The following is a 17976-nucleotide window of genomic DNA, read 5'->3' on the forward strand; positions in this document are numbered from 1 at the left end:
GCTTTACCATCATCTCCTCCTATTTGTCAATTTCACATATCTGAAGTTAACACAGCATCCTGAGAGAAAAACAAGAAAAGTGCCAGCACAGCTTGACCACTCACTCCTGGGATCCTCTTCCTCTGTCAGGCTGGTATTGTCCTACTGAGCCTCAGTCGTCTAACAGGAGGATGTCACAACATGTTAGGTCTGGGCCAGTTTATGTAGCGCCAAGGCATCTCTGGGCTGTCTGTCTGCCATCGGAAGCGCAATGTGAGGAGACATGTTAACGGGCAGACCCCAGCCCCACTGCTGTTAAAAGCCATGCAATATGCAGGAAACGGCCTCTTTTGTCAGCAGGCTGGTTAGACACAGACCACGACTCTCCTCTTCTACACCACCCAATAAAAGTTTTATCTGGATTTTAAAGCTGATCCATAATTTAAAGCAGGAAGAAAGAGATTTTTACACTAACCAGCCAACAAAAAACATATGAGTTTGATTTTCTGCTAAGCTGTGTATAGTCTCTAAGGTGAAATTCTTCCACCACGTTCATATTTAGATATTTGGATGCCAAAAGTTGTGTTTAGATGTTTGTCGCCAACATTTTCCACTAATCTGAACATTTCTTGTTGCCATTTCAGCATTGATTTTGACAAGAAAATAGGCAAATAAGACAAAACTAAATGTTAAATAATTATAATTAAAATTAGTAAAGAGGGAGGGTCCAGATTGCAGCACAGAGGGCAGTTCTGACTTCCCACAATTCAGCTCAACATCAAAACAATGGGCCCTCTGTTAGTATTCTTCTGGTGTCCAGGCAGAAGTGAGCTCTCCACACTAAGACTAGCCCATCAGATCCTTCTCTGGGCCCAGTCCCCCTGCACATTCATGCACACAGACATAAAATATATGTGCTGTACATTCCAGCTAATTTTTGCAGTTTTCATTTATTTTTACACAGTGTTGAAACTCCTAAACTAGTGAGTGATCATCAGAAATGTGTAATTAGACAGACTGAGAGGGGGTCATTGAGTCCAGATATTTGGTCCCCAACTCAAGGTCACCTATGCTGGCTTCGAGGCCTGATGGTCCCCATCTTCACCTGGATGATGATTTTCTTTCCTTTTTGTCTTTTCTTTGATACTCTATTTCTACTCTCTCTCTCTCTCTCTGTCTCTCTGTCTTTCTTTGTTTCTTTCTCTAGTCCCTACTTCCTTTCCACTACAGTATTGATAGCTGGGATTTATTGTGACAACGACTGATGTATCTGTAAAGGCAGCTCCTTCATGGACACAGCCAAAGGTTAATAAAATTGGTGCTGATTGTATCAATTTTACAGATAAGCCATTCACAACAAGTGTAGTCGGGTGAATAAGAAGTCAATTCAGGCTTTGGAAACTGCACGCAGGGCCAATGAATAGCTGCTTTTAGGTGCTTTTTTTTCGTTAGGAGGATAAATGGAGAATTGCAGCTCTCTTCCATTGCAGCAGGCAGCGGAGGCAGAGTGAGGCGAACCGAGGTTCAGACAAGCGTGCCAGTAAATTGCCCTGAATGGGATCTGGAGGTTGACAGGCCCTATTAAGACAAACGGCTTTCCTCATCGGAGAGATAAAATAAATCAGGTGTTTAGTCAAATTAAAATAGTTTGAGTGGAGAGGGCCCATGGGAGCTCTCGGAGAAACTCAAGACAGATGTGGCCAGAGACGAGAGGAAGACACCCAGGAAAGAATTCAGCTCCTGCTGGCCCCAGGCCAGACTTCACTGTACTGTTATCTGGATCTCTATGCTTTTATCCTTCTCCCTCTCTCTCTTACTGTCTCTCTCTGTCGCTTCTGTCGGTTTCGCCCATCTCTTTACTTGTATGTTACCCCAGATCAGCTTGTCACACAGGAGTGCAGTGGGAGGAGAGTGAGTTACTGTCTAGCCTCTCACTGGCAATTATGTTGGCTGTGTAAGTCAATGGTAGGATCACTTAGCATTGATTAGGCGGAGGGAGAGAGCAGTGCAGCTGCTCTCTCTATCACACACAGTGTGGACATGTGACTGTAGACAGAGAAGTAAGTCTAGTGGTCTGTCATTGCATTGCTTTTTGAAGTATGCATGCAGTAACTACACAGACAATAAAATAAAGAGTGTGTTGTTCAGAGTTGATTATGATACAAATCTCTTTACTGATGATTGTCATAGTGTAAACACAAGAGTTTATGGTGCAGTTTTTTGACAGGTTTGCTTATTCCCTTCAGTAAAAACTGCAACTCCTCTAATGTGTTGCTGGAATTGCCATATCATGAAAAATTGTGCAGTTCGGAGGTCAGTTCCAAACACTGACTCCCAACACTTTCTTTATATTCACCCCCAGTAGTCTGACATAAGATGCCACCTCAGTTTGACAGCTCCCTGCAGCACTTTGTCTATGTGCCGGGAACAATTCCTTCCTCTTCTTTGAAAGGAAACCGGGGACCATCAAATACACTAAAATAGTCAACTTCAGACTGTATGTGACCTTAATACATTCTAATAAATTCATTGCAGTTGCTTGCTGCATATGTGGGTTTCACAATAGCACAATATGGTGATCATTATGTGCAGCATGGTCACTTTTCTATAGTTAGCATTATACAATGACTAAGGTCCTCTGCAGGCTATCTTATAACCATCTACACCCTGGTTGTTTAGTAATTGCCCCCTGTGAAACTTTTAATGCACTTTTTTTCTATCAGGTATGCATAACACATACCTGCATCTATGTTTATGACTCAGGCTCTCCACCTTGTGTTTAGTCTTTCTGCTCCTGACACTGTGCTCTCTGTCTCTGTCTCTCTCTCTCTCTCTCTCTCTCTCTCTCTCTCTCTCTCACTAGGGACTCCAGAGAGCCTGGCAGAAAAGGAACACCAGCTCTCCACAATGATCACCCAGCTGATCAGCCTGCGAGAGCAGCTTCTGGCTGCCCACGACGAACAGAAGAAACTCGCCGCCTCACAGATGGAGAAACAGAGGCAGCAAATGGAGTTAGCTCGTCAGCAGCAGGAGCAGGTAACTGCTCACTGTTTTCTCACTTTCACACTATCTGTCTTTGTATGTTTTTCTACCCCCGCAAATTTTTTCCCCCCTCACCATATTCTTCCTTTCTTTCTTCCTTCCTATTTAAAACATCCATTCCCTTTCCTCCTTTAAACTTGTTTACTCTATTTCCCCTTTCATCCCTATAATAAACCCCATTAAATACATTTGTAACAGATTCTCACTTAACTCTCTATTTCATATTAACTTTCATGCCTGAAATATGCCAATAAAATCTTACTATGAATTTGGAATAATATTAGATTTAAGAGATGTGATAGTCTATATTGCCTCAGATATTTCGGTCATGCTCTCTCGCCCACATTTATGCTGTGTGGTAGAAAAAATGTTATTATGACTTGTACTAACAAATGCGACGGAATGTGTGAATTAAACGTTATATTAAACATGGAAGTCCTCTATATCTTATAAATCGACTCCTATTAGAACAAGCCTGGCATTAGATTTGCAGCACAAATCAGGCCAATGAGCCATATTGTACAAATCAGCAAATTAGCAGAGGCCATGAAGTGTGTTAATGTCGGGGAAGAAATAAGGACACAAACTATCCACACGGGCGACACTTTTATTATCACCAGCCACCCTAATGGCTATGAGTCAATTATCAGCAAGGAGTTCACTCAGAGTTTTCTCAGCACACTCTCAGACCCTCCTGTGTTAAATGAAGAGATAGACCATATACCTTGGAGTGATGCATTTGGACATAGTACACTAATAATACATTAACAGTATTGATTTTTTTTTTCAATCAATGATGTTCATTTGCAAACTACACTCAACTGTGTGGGCTTTGTAGACATTGCAGCATAAATGAACAGTGATAGAGGACATTTTATTATTTGATCTTATTTTGAAATAGAAGAATATTAATAAAATGAAGAGAGAAGGGGGGAGAGAAGGGGAGAGAGGGAGAGCGAGAGAGTCCCCGCTGAGAGCTAGAATGTCATCAAGCCATCAAGATACAACACAGTAATTAACTGTTGACACTCGTGAGGAAGCCAGCACAAATTAATCTTGACACATTTGCAGACGACCGATATCTTACAGTGAACACTTTGTAATTATATTTAAAAATGAAAATTAAATGACACTTAAAACTAGGTTGTCATGCTCAATGAAGTGGGCATGTAGAAAGAGGGACTGCTGGGATGAGAGGGATTGCGGTGTGGCTGCTCGTCACTCAGGGGTGGCAGGGACCTCTGTCACCCGCACACTGCCTGTGCTAGTTATCTCGCTTGTAACCATTTTCATCATTATTCATTTTTCCTTTACCTCTGATTTTGATTCATGTTCATTAGTAAAATTGAAAAGGTTTTTTTTTTGGTCAGATTTTGTAGCAATTTAGTCAGAAGAATATATGTGAATATATGCTACACTAATCTATATACACTAATCTGCTTCTTTCTTACCTATGATATCTTTACTGTAACTGCCCTCCATTAACATGCAATATGTCATCCATCTCAACACACCTTCTCATCTTTCTCTACAATCTCTGGTACTCAGCTTGCACTTGTAGCACATATAATATTATCCAGTAAAAAGTAATTTTAGTTCTGCTTCCTCTCGTATGTCAATTTACGGAATTATTTTATTCACTATCTTTATTTCTTTTTCCAACCAGATTGCAAGACAACAGCAGCAGCTTCTGCAGCAGCAGCACAAAATCAACCTCCTCCAGCAGCAGATCCAGGTCAGTGAATGTGTTTCTGTTGGCCCTGTAACACTCAGCAGCTTACACCTCTCACTTTCTCTGTGCTGATTACTACTACGTTTTCTCCCTCTTCAGTGTAATTATTACACCATGCTGTCACCATGAGCCAAATGTCTGGATTTAATGGCACAGATCAATAAAAATTAGACATTAAAGTAAATATCATTGCTAACTTCTGTTAGCTTCTCCTTCTCATCTTCTTTGCTTTTTTTTTTTAAAAATATTGCTTGTCTTTTTATCTTTAATTTTTTGTGTCAAAGTAACATTCATCACTCTCATCAAATGTTAATTGCCTGTTGGTAATCGTGAGGGCTTTAAAATATGGAGGAGAATAATTAGCACATCTTAATGAACAAAAAAAGGGGGGAAAGTAACAACAGCTAATGAGTCCTGTTGATGGAGAAGAGCCTGGAGGTGGGGGACATGAAAGAGGCTGGTAAATGCCTCTGAAACAAGTCAGTCCCAGAAGGGCAACGTGGCATGCTTTCACACAGCACAAGAGCTACTGAAACTTAGATTGTCATTGTACTGTCATTTGTTTTTCTTTTTCTCCTAGTTCTTCTGGTTTATCTGTTTTTCACCTCATGCCAGACATTATCATCTTGATTAGTGTGTGTATGCTTGTGAGTGCATTATGTGATACAGTACAAAGTGGTGCAGCGAGAGACCACCCAGGCTGCAAGTTACTGGACATAGTCGGACAGTGCAGGGTAATCCAGGGTATTGTAACTGGCAGTGGTCAAGGATGTGAGCCTGGCTGCCTGTGTGAAGCTAACGTTATCCTGCTGGGTGTGCTGAGTGTCAGGCACATCCCTCTCCACTCACCACCTCCTCCTCTGCTTGTTCCTCTAACTGACAACTCCCCATCCTCTCCTCTCATTTTACCTTTTTTTTTTTTACCTCTTCAAACTCTCACTTGAAATAAATTGTTCCTCCATCACCTTTAAGCACTCCTCACAGGAGACACTATTCGGGGCTAAAGAGCAGTTTCTCTTTAGGCATTATACGTGTCACCATACCCCTACATAACACAATTTATCCTTATAAAAACTTCTGGTTTCAAACAGCAGTTGGCACAACAACCAGATTTACTGCTATGACATCAAAAGGACTTTTTCAAGGGCTATTGGCAAGAGAAAGGCCATAGTGTTAACATGTTCTTGAGGAGCCACTAGTCTGGACCTTTCACTTCAACTGTGGACAGTCTACTGGAAAATGATTCCATATTACACTTCACTACAGGAGCACGGAGCACAACACTCTGTCTAGAAAACACTCAAAATCAAGTACCTTATACACTACCGAGAGGCTAGTATTACTCATATCATGGAGGGTCCTTTACTTATGCTCATTGAGCATAAGGGCACAGCCCTAATGCATCTCACTTTTAGAGGCCCTTGCTTTCATCACAAAGTTAAAGGCAAATGATACCTGAAAATTCCCCTTAATGCATAGTTTTGAGAGAGAGGGGGTGGAGGGGGTTTGAGTGTGTATGGGAACATGCTTCTAAATATCCATTTCAAACACTTGAACAGAGATACAAGTAAAGTCCTTTCTTGTAGAGCCCAGTTAGTCAGCTTCTCCCTTGGCCAAATGAGCCACAGATCTTAGCTGATAAAAAAAAAACGAGAAAAGCCACATCCACAATTAAACAAAAGAGTCCCATGTTCAGACCATCTGTTCCTCTGCCCATCAGCCTCTGCTGGCTGCACTTTTCAGACAGAACACCAACCAAGAACAAACAGATCGCTCTCAATACTTCAAATAAGTTTGATCATGTGCAAAATTGTTTATCCCAGAGTAAGTTGTTTGAAGCAGTACATGTTCTCGCTCCTTAACCTAGTTCCTCCAAATATCCAGTGTGGTGATGGCCACTCCTTTTGGAGCAGCAAAGTAGATAAAAGAGAGTCAGGGGCAAGTTAGTGAAGCATTTTTTGCCACTCTGTTTTCGTTACTGCTGCCTCTTAAAAATGCCCTGGCCATTTTAATATATAACAGCTTTGACTTAATTAGTTCTGTAAACAAGCTTCCAGCCTGTATGTCACAGACTTTTAGAAAAGAGGTAAGCAGTGTTGGGAGATTGAGTTACTTCGCTTTTAGCATGGAGAGCACTAAACTTTATTAGAGACCCTACTGGCCATCAAAGTCCTTCTGTTTTGGCCTCAGGGAGAAAACCAAGAGGTAGCCTCATGCTAAGGTCTCGTATTGATGATGTAACTTTTCACATCAGTGGACACTGTAAACTGTCCTAACAATAAAACCATGGGAATTGCAACTGGAGACTGTTGTTGTGATGTGTGCTTTCAAGGGGTTTTTGCATGTGGATTGAAGAGAATCCGTCAGAAGTGTGTAGTTATTGAGGTTTAGTGGGTGAGGTTTGGAGCAAGGCAGCATGCAGTTTAATCAAGTTTCCCTTTTGAATAGCCATCTCTCTTTTTTATCCTTTCTCATCATTCCTACAAGAGAGCGAGAGAGATTTAGTCTTTGTCCTTCGGGATTACAATGTCACTTGTTTTAAGATAGCAGATGTTTTGATTGCAGTGTTAGGGGCTTATCAAAAGTTAAACCTCAAGGCTTTGTGTGTTTTTCCCTCAGCTTGTTTGTATTCCTTCAGTCCATCCTCGTTGCTGAAATCGTCTTGGCACTAATTCAATCCCAGGATGGGATTAACTCTTAAGTTGATTTAGTTGAAAATTTGGAAGACCATTCAGGATTGTATAAAACACGTATGACAATTAAACATATATATTAGCAGAGAACTGGTTTGTCTCACAAGTTACTTATCTCTCTGAGTCTGTGTGTAGCCACTGGGAGATTGCAAAAAAAGAAAGAATGAGCACACTGTTCTGTTTTTCTTATTTGTTTCAGCTCAGCATCACTCAGGCACACTGAGTCTCATCTGAGTCTCCTCTTCATTGCTCTCTGTTTCATAAACACACCCACTTTCTCCTGCTCCTAATGGAAGAGCAGTTGCCGCAGATGAGCAGCTAAACACCATCACATTGATCGTCAGACTGTTGGCTCTTGTTTGCTGACATTTTATTCTATATTCATTTTCTAGTAGTTACAGTACATCAGCGTTAAAGGGAAGATGCACATTGCCAAGAAGTGAGCAGCATAAAAGTGGTAACAACAGAATAGTATATCAAAGTAAAATAAAATAAAATGCTCTCATGAGACGTGGCGCTCTATGAAACTCAAGTAAAAGCACTGTCCATAACCATGCCACAAGCACCCATCCCCTCACCTCACATGGTTTGATTCTCACACACAGGCATGCAGTTACTCATACACATGCACAGAGATGATCGTGTACAGTACACAGGCACACAGGGACCCAATGCATTGATACACACATCAAGAGAATAAATATTGGCTAAAAGGTCAGGGTGAACTTTATCTCCACAAACAGGCTGGAGAAAGCAGAGCTCCCCAGATGAAACAGAGGGACATTTTTAATCCAAATCATTTAATTTAAATTTTTTTATCCATCAAAAATATCACAATATCATGACATTGTCATTTGTCATTGGCTGTGGCATTGATGTGCCAGCCTTGAGTACACTGTGAGAACCAAGATCTGCTAGATAATACATTTCTATGGGGGCCATTCTCAACAAGATTTTTTTTTCACAAACCTTAAATGATCTGTTCATAAAGCAGGTCTGGTTCTGTTTTTCTCCCTTTGACCTGTCGTTCTATATCTATACATGTACTGGCTTCAAACTCCGACCTCACTTTATGTACACACGCATTATCTGTGCCTCTGCATCATACCTTTAACCTTGTGTCCACAAAGATACACAAACACACATACAGAAAGTCTGGCTCACTTCCATTTAAAAAGAGACATCAGAGATTAAAATAGAAAAGGCCAGTATATTGTTGTCTATTGCAAACTTCAAAGTCTTCGAGGCTTTCTCACATTTATCTTTAATGGTGTAAAGAAGCAGTGGGGGACATGCAGACATTCAATGGTTACATGCTAAAGGTCCCAAGATTAAAGATGAAATTCACTTACACCACAGCATTTAGCTGCCCACAATTTATTAGGTGGACAATATAGAGGCAGATTTCGAAGCACATATTTTGAGATGAAACGAAGGACAACAAACATACAGGCAGAACCATGGTCATTCCTAAAAGACGTATCTCTTAACTTCAGGGTAACTGTACTCTGTAATATGTTACTGTTTTGGTTATTAAAAAAAACGTAATTTTAGGGTAGTTTAAACCACGCAGATTTAGTTACTATTCACCCAGTTTTAAACCAAATCAAGCATATGTGAATCGATCCTTTTCTTTTATACTACTTTTTAATAAAAACAAAATTATCTTACATGCTGCAGTTTACTTTCAGTCAGTATATTTTTAGAAGAGGAAAAAAATCTGGATATTAGTGTGTTTTAGTCTGTTGCACATGGATTTCCCATTTCCGTCTGTTACAAAGAAACCAGAGAATTCACAGGGGACGCTCTGTAAAAGTGTCGTCTGTATTCAGCGGCTGTAGAGTCTGCCCAGTTAAACACTACACGCTCACACTGTTTTTCTTAATGATGGCAGCAATTGCTGTTGCGTTAGTTTGCACCAAAAGAAATCAATTTTTACATTGTGGTGGCAAATTATCTATTTATTGCTCCCCTCAACAATGCTATAATCTATCCAGTCATATAGAGCGCATTTTAGAAGCAATGTTGGCAGATATTCCAAATGCAAGTTCTCTGGAAACATTTGTATGAGCTAGGCAAATCTGGATTTTGACTTTTTTTTGTACATGTGTGTACATGTTTTATGATTTTACGGTACAGATGTTATCAAGATTGGTCAAACTAAATGTGAGACATCTGTCATGCTTCATATCTAGCATGACCAGCAGCTATCATCAAGTCTTTCCGCAGATATTCAATAAAGTCCATCCCGTGCTTTAGTTGTGCCACTCAAGGACTTTCACATTCTTGTTGTGATGCCATTCCAGTGTTATTCTGCTCTATGCTGAGGATTCTTGGGGTCATGGACCTGATGCAAAATAAATCATCAAGGTCTTTGTCACTGACAAGCAGTTTCCCCCTAATAACTGGCCTGTATCAGACTATATTAACCCTTTTCTCCATCCTCAAAAGCCCCACACAGCCTAATGCTTCTACCACTGTTCTTTGCAGAGGGGACTATGTAACCATGTCTATGTGAAGCTTTTTACAACAGCTGAAGCATTAAATCTTTATCTAGTGCTGCACAAATATCTAACCAGATCTCCCAGCATGAACAAAAACAGATAATGTTAAATTGGTGTTTGGTCCATATGATAAATCTTTTTAGTAGTCCTGGTTTGTATTCACATCTTTATTATTATATAAAGGAATACGCATGTTATCCATTCCAATGCAGTAATTTAATTCACTGATTCTGTTTAGTTACCACTTTAGAGAAGCAAAGACCTCAAAACTACAACATTATGGTAAATATTTTAAATCAGTCAGATGAGTTTAAATAAACATAGGGCTGTATGGTAATTGCACAAAGATAATAGTGCTAATTTGTGTATTCTCAGATGCTTTTGTTGTCTCCCTGGCACAAATGATTTTCTCAGTGTGAGACTTATTAATGCACTGGCAAAAAAAAGCACAAAAATAGACATTGTTAAAGAGAATGTGTAAGTCCCCCAATTAGCACAGCTAGATTGGAACTGTTAGCATGATAATAAGAGAATAATAGAGCAGGGAAATGATAATGTATGTGTGTGTGTGTGTGTGTGTGTGTGTGCTGCTGTGTGCACACGGGTGTCTGTGTGGATGCTGTGCTGCCAGCTCTTCCCCTTGTGTTGAAGAGCTCTGTGTTAGCCTGCTAGTAGGATTATGTGGGGGCATTAACAGCCTAGTCAGACGGGCTTGGCTCTCGCCCAGGGAGGCTCAGTCCAGCATGTTCATCCTCCATTTAAGGAGACTGTTAGCTGATGAAGATGTGCACATGCAAGACTGAAGATAAAAGAAAGCGGTGACCCGACTCATTAGCCCCTGTGATTTAATATATTGACACTTAGATACAAATAATTCCATTTAGTGGACTCTATTGGTGGGGAGGAGGGATCAATTCAATTAGTTATGAAATGTGACTCCTTGTCAGGAAGCAGAAGAAATACTAACTACTAAATAAAGTCGTGTGCAATTTAAACAATAAAGCCATCGCAGCCCTGTTAAAACTTAATGATGCACAAAAAGGTGTAATAGATACAACCTCAGCTCAGCAATGGCAGTCATAGTTTGTAAATGATGCTAAGTGGATGTATGTAATGCCATTTGTATGTTAAAAACTGATTCTTGCTTTAGGAATATAAACAGTACATGCTGTTAGAAGAGTCTGGGTTCTGTGGGTTTTGTCCCATTAGGCTTTTATCCTGGATGAAACGCACCATTTATTTAAGCTTTAAGTTATATTATTCAGGCAGGGTTACTGAAGTGTGTTGCTTTAAGCTGAAAAGATGAGTAGATTGTGTGAATACGGGGTTTAAAAATAACAAAAGGTGAACAGATCCATCCTTCCTTGTTAAAGTGTAACAACTGATTACTGGCTTTATTGAGTATCTTTAGTCGCAGCCAGATGAAACATATGCTTGCTTGTACTGTCTTTGCCAAAGAGGTAGGAATGTAGACAAACACAGAACAATTATTGCTGTAAATGACACAATAAAGCCATGTCTTTGTGTAATTGGCTTTTGTATTCAGACACCTAAGCAGTTTAAGCTGCAATAATTAAGAGGCTCCATATGAGAGGTGCCACATGAACGGCTGTAATGTGTGAAATCACACCTGAGGGTCTACTTAAAATTAGTCACCTGAGGGTTTTGTTGAGCAGCCCTGGGACGGGTTAATTTATGGCGCAAACTTCCAGCCGTCTATCAGTCCTCACAACGTAACAAGAATAATTGACACAACACAAGAGAACACCATCTCCGATGTGAATCTGTCTTGTAAATTAATCATGGTGCTAAATAATCCCGATAACTGAACATCTATTCTTCACATACAAGCTGAATGAAGTGTTTTTATGTTCCATCTGAATATCACAATAAAGCACCTGTTTGGAGCTCCGCAAACCTTCCCTGGATGAAGGCAGAGCACATACACTTAACACCCATTGTAACCCAACCCTCGCAAGGAAAATATCAGTTGAGGGAGAACACATCCTCCAGTGTGATGTTGATTTAGTTTCCTCTCCCTCTCTGCATAGACTGTGTTTTCTCTGCTAATGTTGTGCAAACTGTTTTGTCTTTGCATTGGCTTTGCGTGGCCATCGTCCTCAGCAGTGGGCACACTCACAGGGAGAAGGAGCTGCATTAATAGGCTCTACTGTGTATGGGCAGCCGGCAGGGAGAAAGGGGCGCGTGTTTTCTTAGGGCTGGGGTGGCAAAGCAAAGCATTCAGCCCATGGCCAACGTAAAAAAGGAGCTTTTTGTTTTTGGGGTGGAGGAGAGTCCAAGCATTCCCCACCAGAAACACAATGAATGAGCCATTTTGTCCTGCACAGTTTTTCCTAGGAACAGAATTGTAGAATTTTTTTGTTTGTTTTTTCAATAACTCAGTTCTCTAAAAAATACATGTTTTTGTTTTAAAAAGGTCCTTAATTTCATTGCTATAAAAAAAGAAAATCCAGTCCTAAATACATACATACATGTCATCATATTACCCCTCTTGTTTGACCTCTTACAAAATGCTATAGTTTTTCTCACCCATTATCAGGTGATGATATTTGAGCATAGTTGAAGTCTCACAACACACTTGTGCCTCTAATAAAGTTGCCCCTCCTGACAGGCTTGTTCTCTGCTGAACAACAGAATGGGCTGTGTTGTTTTCCGTGGCCCCAGCAGCTGGGAGGTAACAGTGAAGACAGAGCCTCAGTCTATAATATGGGGTGGGGGGTGGGGTGTCTGCTTTTTTAACAGTCAGACAAAATACTACAAACAAAATAAAAGAGGTTTGTACCAGAAATATTAAATACATGTTGAATTAAGGAATTGAACATGTTTCATATTGAAATATAACGGAGGCACTGCAAAGTCTTATTTTATGAATCACAAAACAGTTACCAGTGGGCAACCAGAGCGTTCATGCCTCTCTGCTTGCTACAAAGTGTTGAAGATGTGCCACATTATTTCATAAGCCTCACATACTTAAATCCGTCTTTTTCCCACTCCCCCTACCCTGTTCACATCACATGGATGTGGCTGGCTATCTGACTAGCCCGTGTCCAACGTTCTTTAGAAACTCACTCGTCCCCCAACCCCCCCCCTGCATTGAGGGTCAGAGGCATTTCACTTATTTCCATTTCCATACAGCGAGGATGTATATGCAGGATAATAATGCCGGCCCCCAAACCCACTTGTGGGTTTGTTTATGTCTGTTCTCTTCTTTACCGTCTTTACACATGCTGTTTGAGGGAGTCCCCATGGATTTGTCCAGTTTACTGCAAACCTTAATTTTATGGCCAGACCTTGAAAAGAAATATTTATTCTTCCTTCCATGTATGCCCCTACCATCAAAAAAGAGCTAATATTCTTTAGAAATATAACACTGAATTTGCTGTTGAAAAGAATCTGTTTTTCAAGAGTGTAGTGCAGGCTTGTGTTGCTGCGTGCACACAATTCACAACATGCATTGTGCCAGCATGTAGGAATGATTTTTTTCTTTTTTTACTTTATCTAATATCTAAATGTGTGCTCTTAGCGTGTCCAGAATCAAACATAGACAATGTAACATAATAGAGAGCTGTCGCACAAAAACTGTCTTTGGTCACTTAAACATATGGGAATGAAAAAGCTTTAAACAAGAGAGACAAGCCTCAGAGCTTGATACTTAATTTCTGTACAAATCTCTGTTTTGTTTTCTCTCTTGGAGAAATAGCACAATTTGCATTTTGTGCACAATTTCTAATAATCACATTTCATGTCTAGAAATTCATTTTTGCATCTTTTTTTTTGTTTTTGCTTTTTGTATCAGTGCATGACTTAAGTGTTTTTGAACACACACTGACTTGTCATTTATTACTGTGTTTGTTGAACTCATTTTTGTCTTTTTTTTTACCATTTTCCATCAAACGTGATGTCAAGCTTTTATTATTCTTCCAACAACATTTAATACTAAAACTACATTAAATTAGAGCGGAGTGCAGAAATCCTGTAAATGCCAGCCAGTGTACTTAAGCAAACAGTAGCATGCAGTTCTATCCAGAGTTCCAACCAAGACAGGAGGAGCAATGAGATGGAGGAGGGCTGGAGTGGAGGGATTTGGGGTGGGGTGTGCTAGGCGGGTCAGAGGGTTGGACTACCCTGCTTTCAAGCTCCCGTCTTAATATAGACATATTGGAATGGCTGTTTTCCAAGAAGGCTTGTTTTACTGTGTAAGGAATTAGTGGAACAAGAAGTCATCTATTGGTTATTCCCTCTGCATAGCCTGACCTCACTCGAGTGTCTGGATTTGCGGCACTTTATCCTCAACAGCTCTCAGTGTAACACACACAAGCATGACTGATGTGCAGCGTCACACTCAAACCTGAGCAAACAGTGCCTGCTGTCAGAGTCAGTTCTGTACCCCAACAATTCACAGAAAATGTTATGGGCTGACTTATTTTTTTCAGGCTACTGCTTGTACACTATTTATCTTTGGCTTTAGATTTCTGTCTTTGAAATGCGTAGGAAAGGGTGCCGTACACAAATTTCAGATGCAGGAAGGAAGTGAGCAGAAAAAGGTCAGAGACTTGACAGGGACAAGGGCCCTTTGTTAGTGACCTGAACCTCTCCAGTGTATTTGCCCTCCCCATTCCAGCGCGCTCAATTCCAGAGCAGACAAGCAGGAATAATATGCTTCAGTCTAGTGGGTGGTAATATGAAGACCTTCATTCAAGGCAGAAGTCTGGAGCATCAAAGTCTAGTTCAAATCTATTGATCTATTTGTCTGATTACCATTAGCTACAGACAAATCCAAACACATCGTATCTCTGTTCGATCAATGTGTGTGTCTGCCATGTGATGTAACTGTTCAGTGTACAGCATTAGTATAACCGGCAGATAAGTGACCTGTACTAAAGGAGTAATATGTGTTTAAAGAACCACTGATTGTTTCATTGGGGGTGGGGGTGGGGTGGCGGATTCTGAAGCAACGCAGACCATTCAGCAGCAGAGAAGTGCTTCCACTGAGTGATTTTCCTCCTGGTTAAGCTCCAGTACAGTGTACACCCAGCGGGCTGTGTACACAGTGGCGGGTGTTAAACATATCCTGCTGTCTAGTGTCAGTTTTACTGTGTGTGCTGCTGTTGAGATGAAGCCAGACTTGCCAGCTTCCTCAAGATCACTTTCCCTTCAAATGGATCACAAAAGGTGATTTCTACTCGCAGGCGTTTGGTGTGCAGCTCAGTGGAGAGCAGGGGGGAACGAAGTGTGAACTATCAGTTCTTACAGCAACAGCTGGAGTCTATCCTCTCTGGGTGAAATTACAGAACCCCTCCTATAGAAAATGTGAAAAAGAAGGTTAGCGAGAGCTGCAGATCTGACAGCTACTAAAGTGTGGAAGTAATTTTATTAAAATGAGATGTCAGTGAAACATGAGTCCTCCTCTAATTACTAGCTACTGGTGATTGTGATCTTTTCCTAATGGGAAAGGCACCTATTGTAATCTAAATTATTGTACAGAATTAAGAACATCATCACCATGAGCTCCTCAGAATTTTTTGGCTACTTACAATCGTATTGTTTTCAGACTTCTACTAAAACACTTGAAGTCCCTCCAAAGCTAATGAAAGCAGAGTATATCAAAGATAAGCATCTGTGTAAGAGGTGTGTTGAAAGGTGTCAAGTAGCAGATAATCAGAATATTAGAGCCACGATCTCGCAGGTCACTTGAAGCTAATAACCATGAAACAAGGTGAGAATGGGTTACATGTTTGCCTTTTTATCCAATTTGTCTTTTAATCATGTTTATACTAACTGATTTTGCCAGTAAAAACAAAAACTTGTTTCCTCCATGTAGAGAATTGTGGCCTATAACGAGTAGCAAAGCATGAGTGTGGATCAGTGCATGCAAGTGTAATGGGGTTTAGAGGGAAAGCCAGCAGGGGGTCTTCAGGCCTCCTTGGTGCTTTGTAGAGGCTTTAACAGACAGTGAAGAACATGGGTGTTGACAGGGGCCCAAGTGAGAGCTGTAATGCGCTGTACATCTCCATTTGCACTCAGTGTTTCGGAGCTGCTTGCTCGTGTGTTATAGGTGGATGCTTGCACGTTTATAAAAACATCACTCACTTTTTTCATCAGCAGAAATATTTTATAGCGTTTTTCTGAGGTTTAATAGAGGTCTGTAGAAGTATTTTTAAAATATGAAACACAACTTGTTAAAAATAAAAGTGCATCTTTCATCTAAAATGTCTTAGTAAGCATTGGTTGTAAGCAACTAGATGTACATCTTGAAGTACATCACTCGTGGGTTAATGCAGTATTAAAACGAATTTGGGTGTGAATACGTGTGTGTGTGTGTGCATATTGCATGTGTTGTAAGTGCTAGGAGAAATAAAGGGAGCTCTTTCAAGTCTACCCTGTCTTTTACACCTTGTGTATTTACACATCAGAGATGAGAGTCTGAGAGTCTGTCTGAGCTGTCTGACTCACCCTCTGCAGTCTGACCCCGGAATGAGCTGCTGTTGTAAACTATTGTATCAATCAGTCGAGCTACAGTGTATTTGATTTCATTTTTAACTTGGTTAACTTACACTCTGAAGTTTTATTTTCTCAAATGAACGATCAATTTAAAAATATGAACAAAGGCTTTTATCAAAAATGAAAAGAATATAAATGTTGTAATTAGCTGTACTGTATTTTTTCTTACTTTTTTTTAAAAATTAAACAAAGAGTCAAATAAATCTGATTAGCTTTTCAATAACATGGTATCTTTATCTGCATTAAAGCTGCAAGTTGGTGCTATTTATCAAATAACAGCATTTCCTTGAGAGGGAAACAGATTGCATGCTGGCCTGCTACAGACTTCATCAGGTCATGTGAATTGATGATACATGTTGCAAGGCGGCTGAGTTCCCCCCGGAAACCTCTGCTGGAGCGCGTGCTGGCAGAGATGGGGGCCTCAGCCAAGTCTGTCTGACTGATCACTACAGATGCTCCTCTTCAAGTATTCCGAGTCAGATCCTTAGTGCTGGGTCTTGAGGGACAAACAATAGCACCTGTTCCTCATAAGATAGCCCATTCATGTATCTTTAATGAAGCCTGGGGGCAGATGGTGTGAAATGACATTATCCAGTACTTAGCAGTGCTAAGACAAAGGAAGAGCAGTGCCAGCACAACAATGCCGCTGTATTTACGAGGAGAAGGGAGGACGCTGCCCAAGTGGCCCGCTCACATCTGCTCCACTTCATTCTCTGACTCCTCAAGATCATCTTGGCAATAGAAATATCCTGGGCACTCAGCCCATACATAGATGAACTTGAGGGAGAGTAGAAGGCACACATATGTATGCACTTTTTTCTTTCTCTGTTTTAAAAAAAAAAAAAAAAAAAGTCTTTATTTTTTTCTTCTAATTTGCTTTAACCGTCAGTTTTTTCTTAAAAAGCTCTCGTGAAAATGTAAGAATCTGCTCAGCCAGTGTGCCAGCGGTTAATTGACAGTTCAACTAACCTCTACTATTTGTTGCCACCTTGAAGCTCCTCAAAATTTGATTTGCCTTTCTCTGACATTAGTTGCCGTAAATTAAACTTTAATGCGTGGAGCTCATTACTGCAAATCACAGCAATTCAAACTCAATGCATTTATTTCCCCTTCAACGCACATTTACACTCTGTCTTGCCTCGATGAATCCTGTATAAACTGCTCCATATTTTAAAATAATAATAGTAATAAAAGCTGATATCCCAGATGAAATTATATCATTTACATTTGGTGTTGCTGGAGATAAATATGTCCAAGTATTTGCTGCCTTTTGCTGATGTCTATACTGTATTTCATCTGTATACATCTTTTGTGCAAATTCAGTTATTTTAATTAATGTAGTCACACAAATAATTAAAAGCAAATTGGAATATGGAATTGAGTGAATGATGTAAAATATTTAAATACTTTTCATTGCGCACCATCACACTATTGTTCCCTCATGTGAAGAAGCTGTTCTCCTGGTTGTTGCTCAGTTTGTTCTGCTGGTATGATTTTAAAAAGG

General features: G+C 40.2%; 1 protein-coding gene and 1 long non-coding RNA gene across 8 annotated transcripts in view; one reads left to right on the forward strand and one right to left on the reverse strand.

Moving 5' to 3' along the window:
* The window catches only part of sox6 (SRY-box transcription factor 6), a 137877-nt gene that overhangs the window by 78361 nt on the left and 41540 nt on the right, over window positions 1-17976 (forward strand). For all 7 annotated transcript variants that reach the window (XM_056371135.1, XM_056371118.1, XM_056371160.1 and 4 more), the window contains 2 exons: window positions 2843-3015; window positions 4688-4756. In XM_056371135.1, the coding sequence (XP_056227110.1) occupies window positions 2843-3015; window positions 4688-4756 (242 nt within the window). The remainder of the gene's footprint in view (window positions 1-2842; window positions 3016-4687; window positions 4757-17976) is intronic.
* Window positions 1-17976, reverse strand: part of LOC130165972 (uncharacterized) — a 166376-nt gene that overhangs the window by 5308 nt on the left and 143092 nt on the right. The gene's annotated exons all lie outside the window — the stretch shown is intronic.

This window comes from Seriola aureovittata, chromosome 1 (assembly GCF_021018895.1).
Source record: "Seriola aureovittata isolate HTS-2021-v1 ecotype China chromosome 1, ASM2101889v1, whole genome shotgun sequence".
Classification (NCBI taxonomy): Eukaryota; Metazoa; Chordata; class Actinopteri; order Carangiformes; family Carangidae; genus Seriola; species Seriola aureovittata.